At 50.0% G+C, this 18,006-nt stretch overlaps 1 protein-coding gene across 1 annotated transcript in view; it reads left to right on the forward strand.

Annotated features, from left to right (window-relative positions):
• Positions 1–14,976, forward strand: part of LOC149994778 (myosin-14-like) — a 35,801-nt gene extending 20,825 nt beyond the window's left edge. The window contains exons 15-19 of the mRNA XM_090259085.1: positions 543–666; positions 1,235–1,406; positions 2,995–3,207; positions 3,736–3,880; positions 14,860–14,976. Of these exons, the coding sequence (XP_090115211.1) occupies positions 543–666; positions 1,235–1,406; positions 2,995–3,207; positions 3,736–3,880; positions 14,860–14,976 (771 nt within the window). The remainder of the gene's footprint in view (positions 1–542; positions 667–1,234; positions 1,407–2,994; positions 3,208–3,735; positions 3,881–14,859) is intronic.
• Positions 14,977–18,006: the final 3,030 nt, after the last annotated feature.

Here is an 18,006-nt window from a genome sequence, read left to right on the forward strand (position 1 = left end):
CTGACCCACTGCATGGATTTCTAAAACTGCTCTCAGTTTGGAAAGCACTGCCCTGGGCTGGTGCCTCGCAAACGCTCACGAGCACAGACCCGTGCACCTGGGGAGCCTGTGCAGCAGGCCCGGTGTGCGACCGAGACCCGGCTTCTCCAACAAGCTCCCATTTGAGGCTGACGCTGCCGGTCCACGAGCCACACTTGGGGCAGCAGCGAGGGTCCAGCACTCACACACGATGCCGCAGGCGTGGGTTGCAGTGTCGTTTACAAGAGCAAATGATTAGAATCACCCTCTGGGCTCATCCGGGGTTGGTGGTCAGTGAGTGGTGCTGTATTTCCAATAACGCGAGTCTGCACCGCAGTTAACAGGCATGACCGGGCGGGCTGGGATGGGTGTACAGACCCTAGACTAGAACGGAAGGGAGGAAGGGATTGGGGGCAGGAGGATCGGAGGGAATGGAGACAAGCAGACACCCCAAAGAGAACGATGCCTGAGATGGGGGTCAGGCAAGGGCTGCCCCTGACGGCCCCACCTCCCACGGCCCTCAGGAGCGGAAGTTGCTGGAGGAGCGTCTGGCCGAGTTCTCGTCCCAGGCCGCCGAGGAGGAGGAGAAGATCAAGAGCCTCAATAAGCTCCGACTGAAATATGAGGCCACGATGGCAGACATGGAGGGTGAGTGCCCTCCCGCAGTGGGCAGCCGTGGGGGGGCTGTGCATGCTCCCTGGGGACCCCTGGGGCCAGCCTCTGGTGCCACACGGAGCCTCAGTGGTCGTATCTGCTAAATGGGGGTAAGAAGGCTTGAGACAGTGGGTGTCCTCTTAGCTCTTACGTTGTTTCTTTCTCTCGGTGCCATTTCCTTGTCTTGGGTCTCTCCCTCTCTCTGACTGTCCCACTCACTGCTTCAGATGCTTTTTTGGTCCCTCTGCCTCTCTGTCTTTTGCTATGGACTCAGAAGCAGAAGCAGAAGGGATCAAGCGCCGGAGGCCGGTGGCCGGTGGCCGGGAAGACAGGGAGGAGAGGGCAGGGCAGAGAGGCAGTAAGCAGGAGCAGAGGCCGTCCTTGGGGGCGAGGAGAAGGGGGCACTGTCTGAGGGTCTGGCCGGGAAGCTGGAAAGAGGAGGGAGATGCTGAGCCGAGTCTGACACCTGGCAAGTGCCGGGCCGTGGGTCTCCGCGGGAGCTGCCAGGCGTGGGGCATGTGGGTGTGGCGCCCGTGTGCATGGCCCCCACTCCCGTTTCCAGACCGCCTACGGAAGGAGGAGAAGGGCCGCCAGGAGCTGGAGAAGCTGAAGCGGCGGCTGGACGGGGAGAGCTCCGAGCTGCAGGAGCAGATGGTGGAACAGCAGCAGCGCGTGGAGGAGCTGCGGGCCCAGCTGGGCCGCAAGGAGGAGGAGCTGCAGGCCGCCCTGGCCAGGTGCGGGGTCGGGGTGGGAGGTCGGCGGGGTACGGAGCACTGCACCTGGCCTGCCAGCACGGGGGCTCACCCCAGCGAGGCCCTCCCGGGGGCGGGGCCGCTCACTGGCTGTGCACCCGCCACCCCCTCTCTGAGCCTCAGTGTCCCCTGTGTGAACTGGCCTTGACGAGAGCTCCAAGCCCACCTGCTTAAGGGAACGATGAAACTAGGCCCTGGTGTCTAGTAACTTGCATGGTTCTGGGTTCAGAACTGGGGCAAGAAAATGGGATTTCTCCCTCCCCTGCTCAGCCTCCCCTCACCGAGCAGCCCAGGTTCAGCGTGACTTGAGAAGCAGTCAGACCATCTTAGGCACCAGAATCATTATAATGACACATTCATGATTATTGAACACCTCCCATGTCCTAGATGTGGTGCTGGGCTTTTCAAATGCTTTTGATCCACGGCACTTTATGCAAACCGAGACACCCTTGACTGTAGGAAAAATGTGCTTCTTAGAACTGCTGGTCCAGGGAGAGTGTGTGTGTGTGTGTGTAAGGACACGCACCCTGAGTCTGACTTCTGGGTTCAAATCCTGGCTCCTCCCCTTTCTGGTCATGTGACCTCACCCAAATGACATCACCACTGTAGCTTCAGTTTCTTCCTCTATAAAGTGGGGGTTAATGTAGGAATTAAATAAGAAGGTGCTCATAAAATGCTTGGCACACCCTGAGCCCTCAGTAACTGCTGGGTGTGTCTGTTACCACTTTTCATTACTTTATTGCTTTGTTCTTGTTATATTTTTAATAGACTTTATTTTTAGAGAGAGGAGAAGGGAGGGAGGCAGAGTGGGAGAGAAACATTGATGTGAGAGAGAAACATTGATCGGTTGCCTCTCCCACGATCGGGGAAGGAACCTGCAACCCAGGCATGTGCCCTGACTGGGAATTGAACCAGCAACCTTTGCAGGATGATGCCCAACTAAGCCACACCAGTCAGGGCAGACTTTCCTATTCTCGATAAGGGGGATCATACAGCATTCTTATTAATTTTATTGCCATTCTCACGGCAGCCCGTGAAGTAGGGTGTTCATGCCTCTCACAGACCAGGAGCCTGCTGTTTAGAGAGGTTGTCACTTGCCAGGCAGGTGACCCAGCAGCGGATACAAACCCCTGTCAGCGCAACCCCCCGTCAGAGCTGCCCCTCCATTCCACTTCTCTTTGCAAGAGGCTGTGTTCTATAGAGGTTATGGGGCGGGTCTCCAGGATCAGCTCTGCCACTTGCTGACCGTGTGCCATGGGCACATGCTTTCCCTGCTCTGCGCCTCGGTTTCCTCGTCTGGCATAAGCGTTACCATAGAGCAAAGGGCTTGCACATGGCAGGGTCTTACTTAGCAAGTGTCCCTGGGATTAGTTAGTGTTGCTCCACTTTTACAGCTCAGAAATTGAGGCTCTGAATCCTGGAGGCACATGCCCAGGGGCAGAGCTGTGTGTGAACCCAGCACAGGTCCCCCCAAAGAGGCCACATCTGGCCTCTTCGCCCCCAGAAGAGGAGGCCTTCCCTGCCCCTTGCCTGCCTCTGTAACTAACTCCAAGGTCCTGTCTGCCCCCAGGGTAGAGGAGGAGGGCGGGTCACAGGCCCAGCTGCTCAAATCCCTTCGGGAGGCGCAGGTAGGACTGGCCGAGGCCCAGGAAGACCTGGAGGCCGAGCGTGCGGCCAGGGCCAAGGCAGAGAAGCAGCGGCGGGACCTAGGCGAGGAGCTGGAGGCCCTGCAGGGCGAGCTGGAAGATACGCTGGACTCGACCAACGCTCAGCAGGAGCTCCGGTGAGGCCCGGCTGCCCGGCGCCGGCACAGCCTGGGCACGTGCAGGGGCGGGGGAGGGAAGAAGGCCTTGGGTGCGAATTCTCCATCTCTACAGAGGGTTCGTCATTCAACAGTTGTTTACTGAGTACTAGCTCTGGACCAGCTGGGGACAGAGATGAGTCAGACCCAGGCATGGCCCCCAGGAACTCCCAGTCTCGGGGGAGGCAGATTTGGGCAAAGAGCAGACCCGGTCCAGAAGAAAGTGGGCTTTGATGGAGTCATGTAGCATGGTAAGAGAAGGCCCCTAAGCCGCCTCCACGGGAGGAAGTTCAGGAAGTCATCCCTGGGAAGGGGCCTTTTGAACAGGGTTTTGAAAGATGAGTAGGAGTTCACCCCTAAAGCCACATTCCCCCCTCGGCGTACACTGAGGTCCCATTCTTGGACAGATACAATAAACGGAAGCCCAACCAGTTGTTGGGGGGCTCCCCCATAGTCCCTGCCTTCCCCTGTTCTGAAATTCTGTTCCCTGCCCCTGTCCCCCAATCAAAGGTCCAAGAGGGAACAGGAGGTGACGGAGTTGAAGAAGACTCTGGAGGAGGAGACACGCATTCACGAGGTGGCAGTGCAGGAGCTGAGGCAGCGCCACACTCAGGCGCTGGGAGAGCTGGCGGAACAGCTGGAACAGGCCCGGAGGGTGGGTTACGGCAGGAGTGGGGGTGGGGCCCAGGGAGGGAGGGCAGGATGCTGGGTTGGAGGAGGTGTCCTTGGCAGGTTCCAGGCCAGCCCATCTGCCTGGGGTTCCTTCCTCACACATCCACGTCCTCGTTCCATCTTCATTCAGCATTCGCTGGGTGCGCACCAGCCGTGAACAAAACCACCAACGAACCTTTCCCTGCGGAGCTCCTGTTTTAGCAGGAAAGGCAGAGTGTAGACAATGTAAACATATTCATAATTGATACTGGGGTAATGAGTGCTACAGGGAAATGATGAACAGGAAAGGGGGATCAGGTGCTAAGTCAGGGGCTTGTGACTTTAAATAGAGGCCATGGAGGGGCTCTGTGAGAAGTGACATCTGAGTTAAAAAACTGAGGGAGCTGAGGGTTGAGCCATCCCAGCATCAGTGGGGAGGTGAGTTCCAGGCAGGGGGCATAACCAGTGCACAGGCCTTGAGGCAGGAATGTGCCTTGTTGTTTAAGGAATAGTGAGGACTTCCAGCGGGAATAGCCAGTGCAAAGGCCCTGAGGCAAGAACGTGCCTGACCTGGTTGGTGGGGAGAATCATAAATCTTTGCTTATTTCTCTTCCCTTCAGGTTGGGGCCTTCAGGTTGGGTGGGCTGGTGTGGGGCCAGCAGAGTACTCCCAGCAGCGACGGTGGCGGAGGCGGTCGGTGTCAGCGCCCGGAGCGGCGCCGTCCGCGGTGGGAGAGCGGGGACGGCGGCGGCGCCGGGAGCGGGAGCTGGGGCGGCGGCGGAGGTGCTATCGACCACCGCCTCTCCGGCCGCCCCCGCTCCCATCGCCTCCGCCGCCGCCGCCGCCGCTCCGGCCGCTGCCACCGATAACACCTCCGCCGGCCGTCCCCGCTCCCACCGCCCCTCCGACGGCCTCTCCTACCTCTGCCGCCACTGGGGCCGGGGTCGGCGGCGCCTGGAGCGGGGGTGGCGGCTGTGGGACCGTGGCCGGCGGTGGCGAGAACGGGGGCTGCGGCAGTGGAATCGGGGCCGGCGTCGGCGGGAGCGGCGGGAGCTGGAGCTGGGGTGACGGCAGAGGTGCTATCGGCGGGAGGGCCCGGAGCGGGAGCGGCGGTGGCCGATAGCGCCACCGCCGACGCCCCAGGTCCTGCCGCCGCCCCAGCTCACACCGCCGCCCCAGCTCCCGCCGCCGCTCGCGCCGCCGCCTCCGGCCCTGGTCCCACCGCCGTCGCCCCCACTCCCGCCGCCGCGGCCCCCCGACCCCATCCTAGCGCCGCCGCCCCGTGTCCCAGCGCCGCCGCTCCGGGCCCTCCCGCCGATAGCACCTCCGCCGCCGCCACCGGGTCCCGCCGCCGCCGCCCTCCGGGTCCCACCGCGGCCACCCCCGGGTCCCACCGCGACCGCCCCACCGATCCATCGCCGCCGCCCCCGCCCCCGCCGACCCTCAGACGGCCTCTCCGACCTCTGCCGCCGCTGGGACCGGGGGCGGCGGCGGTGGGACCCGGGGCGGCGGCGGTGGGACGGGGGCCGGAGGCGGCGGCGCGAGCGGCGGCGGTAGCTGGGGCGTCGGCAGGACCTGTGACATCGGCGGAGGTGCTATCAGCCACCGCCTCTCCCGCCACCCCCCGCTCCCGCCTCCTCCGCCGCCGCTCCGGGCCCTCCCGCCGATAGCACCTCCGCCGCCGTCCCCGCTTCTGTCAAAGACGCCGCCGCTGATCCGACAGGCGGCGCCACCGACCCCGCTCCCACCGCCCCTCCGACGGCCTCTCCTACCTCCGCCGCCGCTGGGGCCGTCTCCGCCACCGCTCCCGCTCCGGCCGCTGCGACCCACCGCCTCCGCCACCGTCGCTGCTGGGAGTACTCTGCTGGCCCCACACCAGCCCACCCAACCTGAAGGCCCCATCCCCGCGCCCCACCGTAGGCAAGTGACCTTACGCCCTGCCCTTTGTCCCCGCCCCTGGCTGCCATTGGCCGAGGGCTTCCTTTGGTAGGCGAAGATCGGCGCTGCCATTGGCCGACAGGGCCGCCGATCACTGCCCCTCTGGCTTCCTCCTCCCCTGCGCCCGCCCACCAGACTGCCCCGCCCCGGGAGTGCGTAGAGGCTCCAGTAGCATCTGCTGCGGCCGCGGGGCGCCCGGGACACTGGTGGCGCCCCGACCGCAGGGACCCGAAGCGGCCCGGCACCTGAGAGGCGGGCCCGAGCGCAGGTAGGCAGCGGGCCCAGGAGGCCGCGTCCATGGGCCCGCGACGGCCGGGCGGCAGGGACCGCGCGCTCTGTTGGGGGCGCGGGGCACGGGGCGGAGGTGCCCGGGCGCGCGGTGCAGCGGAGCACCGTGGTGCGAGGGAAGGCCCGGCCCGCATCCCGGCGCTTGCGGAGCCACCCTGCGTACGCGGCCCGGCTCTGAGGCGGCGGCCGGCCGGGGCATGCCGGGGAGCCCGCGCTGAGCCCGGCCTCCGTCTCCCGAGCCCGCCGTGGATGGTGCCGCCGCCGGCCGCCGCGCAGCGCGCCGGACCGGGCCGTCGGGCCTCGCCGAGCAGCCGCGCCGACCACACACTTGTCACAAGTGGGAAAGATACATGTGTGAGGGGAGCTCCAGGGTCCTTGAATAGCCCTGTGGCTCCGCTTTTCTGTAGTGAGAAGTTACAGTGAAAACTGGGGCCACCGAACTGGGATCCTTCATTGCAGGAGGGCCAATTGCGTCTTGGAATGGCAGGGGCCAGGAATTTCCCGAGTCTGATTATTTTCCTTTCCCCACGGCAGGGTTACATGGGTGAAAGACTGTAGGTGCCTTGGGGGAGAGGCAGGAGAAAAATTAACAGTATACAGTTTGGGTAGTGTACTGGGGTCCTTCCTCAAGGGGTCTGCCGACTGGCTCAGTGAGGAACACAGTTAAGGAGCCATGACTCTTTGTGTTGGTGATTCAATTGATATTTCTGCTTACTTGACCTAGGACTCTTCTGCTTATATAGATTAAGTAGGAGTTTAATAGACTGCCCATGTTAGCCCTGACTGGTGTGGTTCAGTGGGCTGAGTGTCATCCTGTGAACCAAAATGTTGCTGGTTCAATTCCTGGTCAGGGCATGTGCCTGGGTTGCAGGCCAGGTCCCTGGCTGGGGTGTGTGTGTGAGAGACAACTGATGGATGTATCTCCCTCACATCTTTTTCCCCTCTCTTTCTCCCTCCTTTCTCCACTCTTTAAAAACAAATAAATGAAAATCTTCAAAAGAACCAAACAGACAGCTCATCTGCTTCTCTTCCAGGAGCACCATGATCCACTAGCCAGAGCCAAAGGCGTCTGTGAATGAGATTGTCCTGGTGATGTGTTTGGCTCCGCCACCCTCTGTCTTTGACCGGTGAGGACCATTATTTGGCCCCTGCCATTCCAAGACGCAATTAGCCCTCCTGTGATGAAGGATCCCAGTTCAGTGGCCCTAGCTTTCACTGTAACTTCTCACTACAGAAAAGAGGAGCCCCAGGGCTATTCAAGGACCCTGGAGCTCCCCTCACACATGTATTTTTCCCAGTTGTGAGAAGTGCGTCCTTTGGGTCCTCCTGGCATGGGTGGGCAGGTCCTACATGACAAACCCACTCTAACAGGCTAATTTCCCTCGATGTTTCACCTTCACTTAGTGCGCATCCCCTTTTGGTCCAACGGACCAAACTAACTGAGAATGCTTTCTAACCCCTCGAGCTACAACGTCAGGTCCAGAATCTCTGCTTAGTGGTCCTAAATTAATAAAAGTCGGCCTGATCCACCTGGCCCAACTTTATGTTCATTCCACTAATATCCCTGAGCTTTTCTTTAGATAGGCCTATTCATATTTACTGTTTCTTCTTGCATCAATTTTATAGAAATTTGCCTATTTCATCTAAATTACGTAATTTGTTGGCGTATGGTTGTTCATAGTACTCATTTATACTTCTTTTTATTTTGGCAATGGCATTGGCGATGTTATTTCTTTTACTTCTGACTTAAGTAGTTCAAGTATTTTCCCCTCCTTTATGCTTAGTTCATCTGGCTAAAGATTTGTGAATGTCGAGCTTTCAAAGGACCATCTTTTGCTTTCACTGATTTTCTCTATTGTTTTTTCTACTCCTATTTATTTCTACTCTAATCCTTATACATCCTTGTTTCTGCTCGCTTTGGGTTTACTTTGCTCTTCTTTTTCTGCTTTTCGAGGTGGAGAATTAGAGAAAGAATTTAAATTAACATAAGCATTTACAGTCATAACTTCCTTCCAAGCTCTGCTTTAGCTGTTCATCCCGTAAGTTTTGGTGTGCTGTGTTTCTGTTTTCGTCTGTCTCAAAGTGCTTTCAGTTTCTCTTATGATGTTTTTGACCCATTGGTGATTTAAGAGTGTGTTGTTTATTTTTCAGTTATTTGAGAATTTTCCAGCTTTCCTTCTGTTATTAATTTCTAATTTAATTCCCTAGTAGTCAGAAATGTGTTTTATAGGACTTCAGTTATTTAAAATTTAATGTAGCTTGCCTTATGGCCTACCAAATGGCTTATCCTGGGGAATTTTCCATTTGAGAACGGGGGAATGTGCATTTGAGAAGATGTATTCTGCTTGCTGAACACCTCTCTGTGCCTGTCTGTTAGGTCTGTTTGGTTTATAATGTTTTTCAGGTCTTCTATATCCTTGCGCATCTTCTCATTTTTCCCCTTTATTGAAAGAGGAATATTGAAGTCTCCGATAATTATTGTTGAATTGTGTATTTTTTTTTTTTAGTGTTGTCAATTTTTGCTTCATGTGTTATGATCCTCTGTTAGGTTCATTATATATTTATAATGGTTATATCTTCTTGTTGGATTGACCTTTTCATTATAATAAGTTCCATTATAATGTGTAGCACTTTGCTTTAAAGTATGTTTGTTATTAGTACAGCCGTTGCCGTGCTCTTGTGGTTGCTCTTTGCGCGGTATATCTTTTTCCTCTGTTTACTTTAAACCTGTTTGTACCTTTGGGTCTAAAATGTAGCTCCTTTAGTCAGCATACAGTTAGGTCTTGTTTTTTATCCAGTCTTTCTCTTCTTTAATTGGACTGTTTAATCCTTTCACACATGGTACGCTTATTGATAGAGTTTATGTCTGATATTTTGGTTTCCATGTCTCATATCATTTTTCTTCCTTTCTTCTTTACTGCTTTCTTTTTCATTAAGCAGATATTTTTATTGTGCTATGTTAATTCTTTTACTGGTTTTTTTAATCTATATTTTTTGAGACAGCTTCTTAGTAGCTTCTCTAGGTCTCCATTATAGATTTTACCAGACTCTACTTCAGATTTATAGTATCTCAGTTCCAGCAAAATGTAGAAATGTTGCACCTGTACAATTCTAGTCCCTACTCACTGTGTTTTGTGCTGTTGTTACATGTATATGTAGATGTATAATGTTTATGCTGCATGCCCATGCCCATCAGTACATTGTTATAATTATGACTTTTTATAGTTCTGTGTATTTTAGTGAAGCTGAGAGAATAGAGAAGAGCAAGTACTTTTATGGAGTTTGTTGTATTAATCCCTTTATTTAAGAATTTTGTTTTCTTTCTTTCTGTGAATTCAAATTGCCACCTGGTGTCCTCTCCGTGCTCCCTTGTCCCGCCCACTGTTACTGGGAAGTGTGCAGCTTTGTCCCCGCCTCCTGCTGTACACGGCTCTTTCTGTAGATTAGAGGTCCAAGAACACAAACACGCACGTATGATATATGTGTTATGTATGTTTAGATATACAACATGTAATAGATACATGTTTAGATATATATATATATAATTTATATCTTCACATGTGTTTAGATATCTACAGGATGGGGTAAAAGTAGGTTTACAGTTGTTTGTGTGGAAAATAATAGAATAATTAGTAAGTGATAATATGAGAATAAACTCTGTGTTTCATGTACTCAGAACTGTAAATGTACTTTTGCCCTATCCTGTATATCAGTAATTGTTTTTAAGTCAGTTAAGAGAAGAAAGGACAAATGTGCATTAATATGGTATTTTGTAATTACATATGAAATTATTTTCATCAGAGCTCTTTGTTTTCTCTTGTGAATTGAACTACTGTATGGTGCCATTTGCTGATAGTTCGAAGAACTTCCTTCACAATTTCTTGTTCACTGGGTCTGCTAGAAGTTTCTGTTTGCCTTGTAATGTCCTAGTTTCTCCATTGATTTTGAAACATAGTTTTGCCGGATGTAATATTTTTAGCTGACAGCTTCTTTATTCAGCACTTTGAATATGGCCATCCCACTCCTTTGTGGTCACCATTGTTTCTGACTGGAAGTCAGTTTTTAAACTTATTGGGGTTCCCTTGTGTGCAAGGAATTATTTCTCTTTTGCTGCTTTCAAAATTTTCTCTTTCAACATTTTGACTATGATACATCTGAAGGTGAATTTCGTTGTGTTTTATCTTCTCTGGACTGACCTTGGTGAGCTTCTTGAATGTATAGACTAATGTTATAAAAAACATTTTGGGGAATGTATTCCGAGGCTCTGCCCGACTCATTATATGTTTATAATGGTTATATCTTCTGATCGGATTGACCTTTCTATTATAATATGTTTTATTTGATCTCTAGTAACATTTTTAAAAGTTCATTTTGTTTATTATTAGCATAGCCCCTGCAGCTCTCTTGTGTTTGTTATTTGCATAGTATATCTTTATATTTGTATAGCATATAGATTGATGGGTGGTCGCATTTCTTCAGATACTTTTTCTTGTCCCTTCTCTCTCCTTCATCTGATGTTACCATTAAGCATAATGGTGGCTCATATTTCTCAGAGGCTCCGTTTATATTTTTCTCTTCCTCTTTTTCTCTCTGTTGGCTGATTCTGTCTTCTGCCAGCTGAAATCTGCTTTTGCGCCCCTCTAGTAAATTTTTCGTTTTGTTTATTTTGCTTTTCAACTCCAAACTTTTCATTTGGTCCTTTTAAATAATTTCTACCTCTATTGATATTTTCTATTTAATGTGACACTGCCATCATACCTTCCTTTGATTCTTTAAATGTTATATCCTTTTGTTAGTTTAACACATTTGTAATAATTATTTTTAAGTTTCTGTCCAGTCAACATCTGGCTGTCCTCAAAGGCAGTTTCTTTTGTCTGCTTTTATTCCTGTGTATAAATTACACTTTCACATTTCTGTGCATATCTTGCAAATTTTTTGCCGAAACTGGGCATTTATGACAACATAGAATTTTCTGCATTGCTTTTGAGTGTATATTGCTCCACAATTTGATCAGATTAAAGTCAGGCCTTTTGCAGAGGCAAGTTGCTGAAGCCAGTCTTTGAAGCTTGTTTCAAGCCCACGACAGTTCTGACCTGTCTCCCTGTCTTCCTTGAGTCTCTTTACTGAACTTCTAACTGATCCACCATTTTGCTCACTGCTATTCCAACGCTACACATCTTCTCTAACTGCCTCACAACAAAATCTTTACTGTCTATCAAAATGCTTTTTAGCTTGAACTTTTCCACTCTCTGTTGCAAGTAAAGTCAGACTTTTTAGGGAGATAAATGGAGCTCAGCTCTCCGTTCCTACAGCCTGCCTCCCCACTGAGCAGAACTTCTGCACTGCTGCTCTGGAGCTGGGGCCGGGGACAATGGCCCACTGCCCTTGGAGCGGTATCCTTGCTCCATGAGCACAACTCTGAGCATAGTGGCAATCTCTGGTTTTCTTGCCTTACTTCTTCAACCACAGAGCCTCCACCCTACAAGTGAGCTAGGCTCAGGGTGACCTGGGCCAAGTATTATTGGCCTGCTATGTCTAGGGTAGATTTTGCACCTTATGAGTGTGGGGGAGGCCCAGACCTCTGGGTTTGGGGGACACGAACTGCTGACAAGCTGCTCCTCCCAAGGGGTAACTATATCCCTAGACTGAAAATGGGGTGAGAGTGAGCCCTGTCTTCCCGGCAACATCTGCCCACAGTAGAACTTCTTTCACACTGTGCTGGTGGATGGACAGGGTGGAGAGAGCCAGGTAAGGAGTAGGTTGTGACTCAAATACCACTGGCTTACTGAGATTTAGTAGGTTTTCGTGAACAAATGTTTCTCCATTTGCTGTATGCCTTTAGAAAAATTCCCAGAGACTTTAGATTACTGTGTTTATAAATTTCACCGATAATGGTTATTCCCCTGGCGAGAGTGCTATGAATGAGCTGAATCTGTCTCCTCCAAATCTATATACACTGAATCTTATCTCCCAAACACAGTGTTGTTAGTAGGTGGGGCCTTTGGGAGGTGACTGGGCGGAGCCCTGGGGGATGAGATGACTGCTCTATGAAAGGAGCCCCAGAGATACCCTTCAGCAAGCCCCCCACACCATGTGAGGGTACAACAAGAAGTCTGGGACCTGGTAGAGGTCCCTCATGACTATGCTGACAGCACAATCTTAGACTTCAGCCTTTCCAACTACGAGCAATAAATTTCTGTTGTTTTAAAGCTACCCAGTCAGTCGTATTTTGTTACAGCAGCCTGAACAGACTAAGACAGAGGAGGCGTGTGGAACTTCCCAAGCTGCCATTCTAGGAGTGCTGCTTGAATACTGCTGTGTTTCTGTGTTGACCTCCTGTCTAGGAATCTTGCTGAACCATCTCATTCATTCATTCATTTATTCATTCATTCATCTACTCATCAACTTAAATATTTGTTAGTTTAATTTCCTTTAGCTTTCTGTATAAATGAGCAGTGTCTCTCCAAAGCATAGCAACTCTTTCTGTTTTTTCAATCTTTGGCCTTCTTTAAAAAGATTTTATTTATTCTAAGAGGAGAAGGAAGAGAGGGAGACAGAAAAACATTGACATGAAAGAGAAACATCGATCAGTTGCCTCTCGCATGCTCCCCGACTGGGGACCAGGCCTGCAACCTAGGCATGTGCCCTGACCGGGAATCAAACCAACTGGTGGCCGTTCACCTTGTGGGACGATGCCCAACCAACTGACCAAAACTGGTCAGGACAATCTTTTGCTTTTTTTTAAAAATCTTAGTGAATTGGGTAAGACCTTCCAAACTGTGGTCAACAGTAGTGGTTAAAATGTGTATCTTTGCTTTATTCCCTACCTTCTAAAATGTCTTCATTATGTAGTTTGTTTGCTATAGGTTTTTGAAAGATAAACTTCATATCCCTATCCTCTGAAGTTTTACTAAGAATGTGCTGACTTAAATAAAGTGATTTCTCATTATTTATTGAGATAACCATGACTTTTCTGTTTTAAATTTTGAAGTGGATTGATAGATGTTATAATGTTTAATAATCCTCCAATATCTGGGGTAAACTATTATGATGACTTATTTTTAAATATATGTTACATTCTGTTAGTGTTTTATATTTCTTTTCTTTACTTTTTTTTTGTATTTCTAAGTGAAATGGACCTACAATATTCTCTCCTTGTATTGTCCCAGTTTTGTTTTGACATCTAGATTATACATTTTTTCCTTCTTCAACATTATTTTTTAAACTTTTATTGACTTTATTGAAGTGACATTGGTTGATAAAAGTACACAGCTTTCAGGTATACAGTTCTGTAATACATCATCTGTATATGTGTTATGGCTTCACCACCCCAAGTCAAGTAAACAACCTTTTTATTATTATTTCTTATTAGGCAACTTGTATAATATAAGGGTTATTTGTTGTTTGAAGTTTTGATAATACACACCTGTAAGTCCCTCTGTGCCTGGCTTTTGTGTCTGGGTGTGAGTTTGGGGAGAAGGCTTTTTATTACGTTCTCGTTTTCTTAAATATTATTTGTCTGAATAAGTTTTCCATTCTTTCACATTAAAATTTTTTCATTTTTATACTTTTAAAACAACATACCCATTGCTTCTGGATTCTGACGTTTTCTGGTGTTTGTTCACTCATAATATTTCCTTAAAATTATTAAAACATCTCCTATGTCTGTAGTTATTTTTCCCTTTCTACTTACTGTAGTGTTTATTTACATCTTCTCTTTTCTCTTGAACATTCTTCCCAAAGTGCTATCTTAAGACCATTTTCTATGAGCCAACTTTTGGTTAGTTAACCGTCTATCCTTTTTGATTGCTTGTTGACCCTTATTTTATGATTTCCACTCTCTTTATTTCTAAAAAGTCCTCCATAATTCAGCCTCAACACTGATGAGTTCATTAGACTCTTTCATATGTAAACAGCTTCTGAGAAATGCTCCATGTTGAAGAAAAACACAAATGTTTTAAAATATGGAATGATAATAGTCCTTAGAGATCATCTCTTTCATTGAAGGCAGATATTTGATGTGCTTATTTTGAAAGCATTTTACCACGTTCAACTTCCCCCCACGGAGGCTGAAGTATCCCCAGCACTCCCACCACGGCTCTCCTCGCAGGCTCTACCAACGGACGGCGGGTACAAGGAAAGGGAGCCCTGCCGTCCGGGATTATTTTCATACTTAAAGTGAGGTTCTCGGGTCAACAGCATGAAAATCACCTGAGTTTGTTAGAGACGTGGAGCCTTGGGCCCCCTCCAGTGTTCTGATACTAAATCAGAATCTGTATTCTAACAGCATCCTCAGAGGCATCACTTGCACATTCAAGTTTGACAAGCACTTGGTCTTACACTTTCATGTTACAAGTGAGAAAGTGAAGGGCTTGAGAGGTAAAGTCATTTACTCCAGATTATGCACAAGAAGAGGAGTTTCATAGGATAATGAGGGGGAGAGAGAGAGAGAGAGAGAGAGGAAACCAAGAGTGTGGGAAATGAGAAAGAAAAGCAAGAAGAGACGGGAAGGCAGTGCCCACCCACGCACAGTTCATCTAAGGCCGACCTTTGCGCTTGTGGAAGAGCGGGGAGACGTTGTAGCCACAATAGCAGAAGTTTGTCTAGTGCGCTTGGTGACAGATTCGAACGGCTGTAAGAAAACACACTCAGGATTCAGTGACCCTCAGGGTCTTTTCCTGGCTGTAAGAGTAGCAGTAGAAACGCTAGAAAATGGAAAGGTGTCCTGTGGCCCTGGGGTGCCCAGGTGTCCCACAGCCCTGGGACCAGCCGTCCTTTCATCGTGGTGCTGCCTCAGACCTCCCGCCGTCCGCGGGCCCCTGCGCTGGCTGTGTGAGCCGCGGCCTGGGGGACGCGCTCATAAATCTGCAGTGACCCTACGCTGTCCGCACACACAGCTCCTTTCCAGGAACATGCGGGGTTATTTATGGCCGCCCATAGACTTCTCTGTACGGTTTCAGCCCAGATGCAGGAGATGCATGTTCTATTTCTGTTTGACATCCCATGTCAGGAGTGAGCCCTGGGAGAGGCGTAAGTAATTCAGCATTGTATACAGAGGGTGAAGTTACGTGGTTATATATCAACACCAGGCACTGGAAGTCCTTGGAAATCAGGAGAGTATAATTTTAGAATGAATGTAATGAAAATGTAAAAAAGCGATCCATTTTTCTCTTCTGCTTCTAAGATGTGCCAAAAAGTAATTGGAAGAATTTTTCCAGTGTGGATGAGTGCCTCATGCTGGAGCCACTCCTGCAGAGGATGCCGAGGTGGGACAGATGCATCCATCTCACCAGCCTTAACCTCTCTGCTGTTCCAAGACCAGACTTCTAGCTGCTTCTCAGGCGTCTTCCCAGGAAAGTCCTGCCAATAGCACCTCCGGTTCACCATGTTTGAAACTGACCTCATTATTTTCCTTCCGAGTTCCTCCTCCTCCTCTATTTCCTATCTAGGCTCCTGGCACATTCAGCTACCTGTTGCCCAGCCTCTAAGAAGGTGTCACCCTTGACTTCTCTCTTTCCTCCACTCCTTCTAGCCAAAGAGTGGCTAGTTCCCGACAATGCTGCCTCCAGACAGGTTTTCAGATCCACGCTCTTTCCGTTCCAGCCACAGCTCTCCTAATCCAGGCCTTCATCTTTCACGTGAATCACAGCAGTGACCTCCAAAGAGACTCCAGTCTCTGTCCATGCCGTTGCCAGGGTTATCTTCTGCAATTACCCAACAGACTGTATCTCTGCCTCCTCAGAGAGCTGCGTCTCCAGCAGAATGAAGGACACACTTCAGAGCATGGAAAACAGGCTTCCCTGTGAGCTGGCCCCACCTCCCTTGTTCACGCCCTCTGCTTTGGCCACCTCAACCCACCTGCTCTTCCTCAGACTCTCACCCCTTTAACACCGCTGGGCACCCTGTTCCCCGGGTCTGAATGCCTTTTCGTCTTCCTACATATTAAAAAACTATTATTTTAACAATTCTGTTCTTCCCCCCCTCAGCTGCCAGGCGATTGTTCTTCACACTTCGAGAGAGTCCTGGGGAGCCAACAGAGTCAGCTAGCTCATTCTTAACAATTAAATAGTTCTCCTGTCATTTTTAGCTTCAAGAATAGCCTCATTTTAGTAATGAATATATCTAGTTCATGCACATTAATATATTCGTGTGCACATTGGGTGGGGAGTGAGTGGGAAGCTTCTGTTCAGTTTTACACCTTGTTTCTCTCTGCCTCCTGTCCTGCCCCCAGCTTACTAGATGAGGCTTCTGACCCTCCAGGTCTGAACAGAGGAGGGAGGAGAGGTGAGGGACAGGAAAGGGCTGGTGTGCCCGGTGTTCATGGAATCAAGTGTTGACTACTTTGGACTACAGCAAGTTAGTAGATGAGCAAAACTGACTTCACTTATTGGGGTACATTTGTGGGTTTCTCTGGGTCTGTACTGGGAATATTACATTTTCTCTGAGTGCCAGTTCTGTTTTTCTCCCTCTGCTCTTAGGAATCTAGGTCTGGCCACTCACCGCTGGTTGGGGTCATCAGGCCTCCTGGGGCAGATCTATCTCTTGGGCAGAATTTAAGCAGTTCTGCAAAGGGCCTTCCTCTCCTGTGGCTCATGTCTGATTCATTGGACACACTCATGCACGTTTGCCCTGGACAGAAGAGGACATGTCTACGTCTCTGGCGCAGACCATAGCAGCTCCTGTTTAGGAAGAGGCACCATTAGAGGGAGGTTGAAAGTTCTTGGTGTCCTTCAAACTCCAGGTAACGCAAGGGAAGGACTCCATATGGTTCCTTGATGTCCCGTCACTGGGCTTAGATGAAGACAGAATACATCTCCAGCACAGGGCTGGGAAGGGTGCTCACTGCTCATTAAATACTCTTACAAAGACAACTTTTCTCTGATTTCCAACTTCAATTCTTTTTAGCTGTTAGGTAGGTCAAGGTGAGCTATGGGTCACAGAATCATTCAGCTATATCCCGTGCAAGTCCGGCAGAGTCGGCCGAACCCCTGACTTTGAAGCGTGGAAGGACTTGCTTCCAGTTACCATGGGCATCTTCTGGAATGCCAGCTCTTGGACCTCCAGCCACAGGACCATCAGTGTTTTTGCCCCGGAGTTGTTCCTCAGAGCAGTGAGGCTTCCATCCTTCCTAAGTGGAAATGATGCTGGTGGGGGGTTTCCTGGCGTGAACCGAAGTTTCTTGTACCCTAAAAGGACCTGGGAACTGCAGAGCACAGCTTTGGACTGGCTTAAGTACACAGCCTGTCTTTTTAGATTATTCAGCAGTGCCCAGAAAAATACAGATGTGCCAGGTTTGCCCACCCATGAATGGTCTACCTCCCACAAGGTTGCCACCTGGAATATCAAAGCAGAAGTGGAGACTTGTTTGAGATTTGAGGCCTAAGTGGGTGCAACAGAGAGCCAGGTGACAACGACACACCCCGTCATTCCACAGCTGGTTTGGGCAGTGAAGGGCCAGGCTCCGGGCTAAGCATTGAGGACACGATGATTAGCAGAAAACATAAAGACAGAACTAGCTCTTCTACATTCAAGAAAGGTGTGAGTTCCCCACCGCAACAATGAAAAGCTGCTATGATTTCTAGTATTTTCCAAACCAGAGCCAGTTAGTGATTGAGAGGCCAATCCAGGTATTAATATGCTTTTTGGATCTACATGATATTATAAGATAAACTGAATTAGTTGGTGATCTTTAGTAATTGAGCGCTTTTATGTAAAAATCTGTTTGGCTGGGTTCTCTTGCAAATCAGCAGGTCTGGCAAGACTGGGTCCTCAGTCCCTCAGAGCTACAGCTCACTGGGGCCCTGTGGTAGCTGCCCCATGGAGGGCGTATAGACCCTCCAGTCGGCCACAGTCCCCACCACCCCCTTTTATATATTCGCCAGCCTGCTTAACACATGTAGGTTT

The sequence above is a fragment of the Furipterus horrens genome, unplaced genomic scaffold (assembly GCF_987537825.1).
Source record: "Furipterus horrens unplaced genomic scaffold, mFurHor1.1.pri manual_scaffold_13, whole genome shotgun sequence".
NCBI lineage: Eukaryota > Metazoa > Chordata > Mammalia > Chiroptera > Furipteridae > Furipterus > Furipterus horrens.